The sequence below is a fragment of the Mauremys mutica genome, chromosome 12 (genome assembly GCF_020497125.1).
Source record: "Mauremys mutica isolate MM-2020 ecotype Southern chromosome 12, ASM2049712v1, whole genome shotgun sequence".
In the NCBI taxonomy this organism is placed as follows: Eukaryota; Metazoa; Chordata; order Testudines; family Geoemydidae; genus Mauremys; species Mauremys mutica.
Genome location: NC_059083.1, coordinates 14,372,716 through 14,379,636, shown reverse-complemented (window position 1 = coordinate 14,379,636; position 6,921 = coordinate 14,372,716). Strand labels below are relative to the sequence as shown.

The following is a 6,921-nucleotide window of genomic DNA, read 5'->3' as shown; positions in this document are numbered from 1 at the left end:
TCTGGTCACCCTATGTATTGTCAGACACCCCCGTGCTGGTGGGATCTGTGTCTCATGAGTTTTGGGGTCTGCCCGGGGCCCTGGTCTGATTTTCCTGCAGGATTCAGATCTCAACCACACCGGAGTCACTGCTGATTCTGGCCGGTAGGGAGAGTGGATGGGCCAATGGAATCAGCCTTTGTCTGCCTGTCCCTGGGGGCTGCTGGGGGAGTCCAGGGAAGCTCGTTCTTCAGGAGAAGCCACCAGAGGGCTCCGGCTGTTCCTCAGGGAGAGGAGTTTACAGGGCAGTGTGGGGAAATCCCCCAAAGTGGCCCCTTTTTTTCCTTTTCTTTTTCTAGCATTTGGCTCAGAGTTGCTGTTACGGGAAGGGTCTGAAGAGCCTCGGGGGAATATGGAAGTGGGAAAAGGGGATTTGCAGCAGCCATCTTAGTGTTTTTAAGAGACAGAGCAGAAGACAGGCTGTGAGGGAAAATTTAGCCGGCCTTAAACTTAAGACAAGGGCCTGAGTTTGGTCAAGCTTGCTTACAGGCCTTGAACTAAGATCCTGCTTGTTTCTGTGTACAAGGGGCAGAAGGAGTCAGAATGGAAAAAATCCCCTCCCCAGGCTCTACCCAGGTCCACCAGAGCTGCTGGAGAGAGGAACCCCTCCCTCAGCCCGGCTCAGGACCACAGCAGCTGCCGTGGCTGGGGAGAGGTGCCTCTCACCCGGCCCCGAGCTGCTGCGGTGAGAGAGGGCTGGGGGGGTGTCCTCTCCCCACCGCAGTCTGCACCCCAAACCCCTTGTAAGGGAAAATCCAGTGGCATCCAAACCTTATAGGCCCAAGCCTCATGTCGAGCTGCCAAGGTCAGCTCGCTGAAATGAGGGCACAGAGGAGGCAGTGGAAAGTATCCAACAGTCCCCTAGCCAAAAACAATTGTGCCATATCCTTCACGGTCACCGTTTAACCGCAAAAGGACAGACAGTAAATACCAGGAGAGGCCTAACATGGGAAGAATTTAAGTTTGCTCTAATTTATATTGATTTTGCAATATTTCTAGTAAGGAAATAACAATAGCGGTCCGCCCCTGTGCGCTGGTAATCAATCAAAGGCCTCAGGCTGTTCTGATCCAAACACAACGCGTGGTCGTTTTTCCACGACAAGGCTAACCCTAACCCTAAGGTCACGAGATTTGTAGAAGCGGGGATTGTGCGAGGCGGATGGGGAAACGACATGGGAAGCTGTTTTCTAACCTTGCTTTCAGATAAGAATGGGAAGGAAAATGTATAACAAGATTCAGCTGTATCCATTGATATATGTGAGGGGAACCTATAAATATGTGCTTTAAACTGTTGTACTTTGGAGACCTGCCTAAGAAAGGGAACCCCCCCTTCTCCGTAGGCTCCCCCTGCAATTGCTTGAAATAAACTGCCTCTGACTTGCTGCTAACAAACACAAGAGTGAAGACTCTGTTTCTTCCATGGGAATCTGCGGGTGACATGGACTGAAGCCCCTTCTGTAACCTCCTCCATTGCTCCTCTCACCCCGACAGACTGAGGAATCACGTCCACATTTCGCTCCAGATGGTCCCGTCTTCCAGGAGACTGGGAAGGGAAATGGCTGTGATGGAGCCAGCTCAGGTAGGAGATTTTCAGGGAGCTACTGGGCGGGGTGAGGGAGAGGCAGAGAGGAGACAGGGTGTGAGAAACCTGCTGATTTTCTGAGTAGGCCCATTCGAGGCGGGGGAGGGGAGAGGGGACATTCCCCCATTTCTCAAACAGGAATCAACCCCGTAGGCAGGCCTGGGAACATTTTCCAGACTCCCAGTGCTGGAGTCTGGACCCACTGGCCTGAGGCTGCTGTGAAATACGAAGGGAAGCTGTTGGGATTCCTGTCCCTGTCCCCGGCTCAGAGCTCTGCTTCCCATGTCAGGCTGTGGCTGGCAGGCATGTGGGAAATAAGAAATCCCAGCCCTGCTCCGTCTGATGTGGGGGGCAGGGAGCGCTCACCTTCTTCCCACCCTGAAGCCTCTGAGCTGGGTGGGGGTGGGATTCTGCCAGTCTGGCCCTCCCAGAGCTTCACATTTTTTTCCCCTTCCCGTGACTAGTGGGATTGTATCTGGGGCAGCAGGTGCTGAGGGAGGGACTCTTGTTGTTTCAGATGCTGGTGACCTTCGAGGAGGTGGCTGTGTATTTCACCCAGGGGCAGGGAGCTCTGCTGGACCCTGCTCAGAGATCCCTTTACAGGGATGTCATGCAGGAGACCTATGAAATGGTGACCTCTCTGGGTAAGGCCTTCCCGTCCACTCTGTTATTAGAAGCCGTGGGACTTAAGTATCTGAATGTGTTCAGGTTCTTCCTCAGTCAGTTAGATCAGAGGTGAGTGGGTTCCATAATGCACAGCTGCCATGTGAGAGAGACTTGCATCTCTGTGCCCTCTCCAGTGGAACATGGGTGTCAAAACCCAGTGGACAACCAAACCATCCCCCCATGCCACCTTTCAAAGGGGCATAAATCCAGCATTGTCCTGTCTGTGTTGTTTCTTGGCTGCACACACAATCCCTGTTCACCTCCCTCGTTGGGACTAGCTCCAGACCAGGGGAGGGCTCTGGGCTCTGCAGGTGTAGAAAGAGGCAGGGGTTTAAGTCCAGAGCTGTGTGTGAGTCAGCAAGGCCCCCAGAGTGCAGAGATCCTGGGAACGCCTAGTGAGGGTGTAGTAATAATTCAACTCACCTCCCCAGACAACTTCCTCTGCGCAAGTGGGCCCAGTGACCATGTTCCCATCCTCTTGGATGCCACGTTCCTCCAGCAGAGCACAGGGACAGGTTCCACTCACGGAATGTCCTTAGTGACAAATACTCCACCAATGCTCCATGTACCCTGATCTGGTCTGATTTCACCCCCTGCACAGGATTTCCCCTTGCCAAACCTGAGCTTATTGCCCGCCTGGAGCAAGGGGAAGAGCCTTGGGTGCCCGATCTCCAGGCCTGTGAGGAAAGAAGGCTTCCGAGATGCACCCATACAGGTGAGGACTGACACAGAAACCATCTAGGGAGTGAAGGAAAAAGTTGAGAATCCCCAAATATGGTGTGAGTAAGTACCCTCAGTTCTTCCTCATTTCAGCCAGGACAGGGCTGTAGTCAGCAAATATCGCTCAAGCCTTTCCACCCATCCTCTTAGCTGCAGCAGTTTCCTTCCCATTTCTCCTTCACTTTGAGTGTTTGGGTGGGATGTGGAGGCAGAATCCAATTGCTCAGTCTCTCTGTTGGGTTTTCCCTCGATGCTATTCCTCTTTCTTCCAAGCACAATGACTCCTGTCTGGATTGTCTCTCTCCCAGCAGGTGCTGAGCGAGGGAATGAGAATGAGGAGGAGGAGAATCATCAGGAAGTTCCTGGAGAAGTGCAACCACAGGAGACCTTTGTGGGAGGAGCTGAAGGGAAATATTTCAGTCCAAAGTCAGCACAAAAGTCACTTAACAAAAGCCATACAGGAGAGAGACCCCATAAGTGCTTTGAGTGTGGGAAAAGTTTCATGCAAAGGTCACACCTTGTTAAACATCAGGAAATCCACACAGGAGAGAGACCCAACAAGTGCTTGGACTGTGGGAAAAGTTTCATAAGAAGGTCAAACCTTGTTCAACATCAGGCAATCCACACAGGAGCGAGACCCCACAAGTGCTTGGACTGTGGGAAAAGTTTCATACAGAGGTCATACCTTGTTCAACATCTGGCAATCCACACTGGAGCGAGACCCCACAAGTGCTTGGACTGTGGGAAAAGATTCAAACAGAGGTCACACCTTGTTCAACATCAGTCAATTCACACAGGAGATAGATCCCACAAGTGCTTGGACTGTGGGAAAAGATTCAAACACAGGTCACACCTTGTTCAACATCAGGCAATTCACACAGGAGATAGACCCCACAAGTGCTTAGACTGTGGGAAAAGTTTCATACCTAGGTCAGACCTCGTTAAACATCAGGCAGTCCACACAGAAGAGAGATCTCATAAGTGCTTACACTGTGCGAAAAGTTTCACATGTAGGTCGGCACTTGTTAATCATCAGCAAACCCACACAGGAGAAAGGCCACATAAGTGCTTGGACTGTGGGAAAAATTTCAAGCAAAGGTCTCACCTTGTTAAACATCAGGCAATCCACACAGGAGAGAGACCCCACAAGTGCTTGGACTGTGGGAAAAGTTTCATACAGAGGTCAGACCTTGTTTATCATCAGGCAGTCCACACAGGAGAGAGACCCCACAAGTGCTTGGACTGTGGGGAAAGTTTCATACGAAAGTCAGTCCTTGTTTGTCATCAGTCAGTCCACACAGGAGAGAGACCCCACAAGTGCGTGGACTGTGAGAAAAGTTTCAGAAGAAGGTCAAACCTTGTTCGACATCAGGCAATCCACACAGGAGAGAGACCCCATAAGTGCTTGGACTGTGGGAAAAGTTTCCTAAGAAGGTCAGACCTTGTTTGTCATCAGTCAGTCCACACAGGAGCGAGACCCCATAAGTGCTTGGACTGTGGGAAAAGTTTCATACGAAGGTCAGAATTCGTTTATCATCAGGCAATCCACACAGGAGTGGGACTCCATATGTGCTTGGACTGTGGGAAAAGTTTCATAGGGAGGTCACAGCTTGTTCAACATCAGGCAATCCACACAGGAGAGAGACCTCACAAGTGCTTGGACTGTGGGGAAAGTTTCCTAAGAAGGTCAGACCTTGTTTATCATCAGTCAGTCCACACAGGAGAGAGACCCCACAAGTGCTTGGACTGTGGGAAAAGTTTCATACGAAGGTCAGACCTTGTTTGTCATCAGTCAGTCCACACAGGAGAGAGACCCCACAAGTGTGTTTACTGTGGGAAAAGTTTCCTAAGAAGGTCAGACCTTGTTTATCATCAGTCAGTCCACACAGGAGAGAGACCCCACAAGTGCTTGGACTGTGGGAAAAGTTTCATACGAAGGTCAGACCTTGTTTGTCATCAGTCAGTCCACACAGGAGAGAGACCCCACAAGTGTGTGGACTGTGAGAAAAGTTTCATAAAAAGGTCAAACCTTGTTCGACATCAGGCAATCCACACAGGAGAGAGACCCCACAAGTGCTTGGACTGTGGGAAAAGTTTCCTAAGAAGGTCAGACCTTGTTTGTCATCAGTCAGTCCACACAGGAGAGAGACCCCATAAGTGCTTGGACTGTGGGAAAGGTTTCATACGGAGGTCAGACCTTCTGAGACATAAAGTAGTCCACGCAGGAGAGAGACTTCCACAAGTGCTTGGACTGTGGGAAAAGTTTCAAACTGAGGTCACACCTTGTTCAACATCAGGCAGTCCACACAGGAGAGAGACCCCCACAAGTGCTTGCTCTGTAGGTAAACATTCAGACAGAGATCAGTCCTGGTTAAACACCAGAAAATCCACACAGGAGAGTGACTCTGTAAGTGCTTGAACTGTAGGAAAAGTTTCACATGGAGATCAGACCTCGTTCCACATGGGAGAATCCACACAGGAGAGAGACTCCTCACAAGTGCTTGGACTGTGTGAAAAGTTTCATACAGAGATCACAGCTCATTAAACATGAGAGAATCCACACAGCATCTAAACTTCTGTGACACATGACAAAAAGGGTTAAGCAGCTTCCATGTAATTGACTCAAATCAGGCCTTGTTACATGTCAGGGAAAACTAAATCCTCAGTACCACTTCCAGGGCCGGCTCCAGGCACCAGACGAGGAAGCACGTGCCTGGGGCGGCACTTTTTGCTTGGGGTGGCAAAAAAAGCTTGAGCTGGCCCTGATCACTTCAAAGTAATCTTATTGAGAGCGGCAACAGTTCCTCAGTACCTCTCTGCATTTGATTTTGTTACAAAATCAATAAGTTCGGATGGCATGAGCCCCAGAGGGACAGACGGTTCCACGGGCAGTCCTCCTTCGATACCCCATTAGAGATTTCAGAAGGTCTCTTACCTCTTGATTGGCGCCTTGGGGTTCGAAGGGGAACAGTCCGCAGTAGCTGCCGCGGGCTGAGCTGGGCGTTACCATCCGAGTCACGGCATCAATAATTGTGGAAGAAAACAGAGTTTTTACTTTTAGGTTGGTTGTAACAAATCAGAGACAGTTTATTCTTAAACAATTGCAAGATGGGAACTGCACACCCGGGCAGGGAATCTCTCTTCCTCCAGGTAGGGCTCCAAAGATAAACAGTTGGAACAAGACTTTCTACCTTTTTTTTAATCGACAATAATGATTATACATGAACAACCTTGCCACTTGCTGAAACCAGAAAATTGGATCTACATGAAGGTCCATCAGCGAAAGACCACCCTGGCTCCACGCTGGAAAGGCCCTTATCAAGTCCTGCTGACTACCAACACCGCTGTAAAATGCCAAGAACTGACTGCCTGGACCCGTGCTTCTCACTGCAAAAAGGCTTCTCCACCTCAAGAGGACTTTACGACTGATGATCAGCCTGTTTCTCCTTCTGGTGCCGCTGTTTTTTTTGGGCAGCAGGAAAAAAGGACAAGATAAAGTGCTAGTAACCTCTCCCTTGTCCACTGACAGGGGAAGAGAGGTGCTGCCTCTCTTCACTCAGCCCCTCTGCCCCCGCCCATCTGCATGCAGACAGCACCACTGAGAGGGACTGGTTCCTACAGGGCCTTTTGTGGGAGGCCTGGAGACCCCACCTCTGCCTCCGCAGCATCAGCCTCTGAAGTTCTGGCTCCGCTAGGAGGTGTGGTGGGGATTAGCCAGCAGATCTCTGTGACCCTCCACCAGATTTCCTAGTGTAAACTCACTCTGAGCATCTTATGTGCTCTGACCAGTGCTCCCTCGTCTTTTACATCCATGTGCGGAATGAATTTGGTTCTTTGCACCAGGATGTGACACATCATCTCCATATTGGCACACAGAAGATAATTCATGTTGTGGGGGTGGGGCCAAGGGGTTC

The 6,921-nt window shown here is 50.5% G+C and overlaps 2 protein-coding genes across 2 annotated transcripts; both read left to right on the top strand.

Annotated features, from left to right (window-relative positions):
- Positions 1–3,581, top strand: LOC123345501 (zinc finger protein 300-like; the record flags this gene model as incomplete). Its single annotated transcript, XM_044982459.1, has 4 exons — positions 1–1,618; positions 2,139–2,265; positions 2,889–3,002; positions 3,319–3,581. Coding segments are annotated over exons 1-4 (561 nt in total), but the record flags the coding sequence as incomplete, so codon positions are not given.
- A 3-nt stretch (positions 3,582–3,584) lies between these two features.
- LOC123345496 (zinc finger protein 27-like) lies at positions 3,585–6,921 on the top strand (the record flags this gene model as incomplete). Its single annotated transcript, XM_044982455.1, has 1 exon — positions 3,585–6,921. A coding segment is annotated over one exon (1,842 nt), but the record flags the coding sequence as incomplete, so codon positions are not given.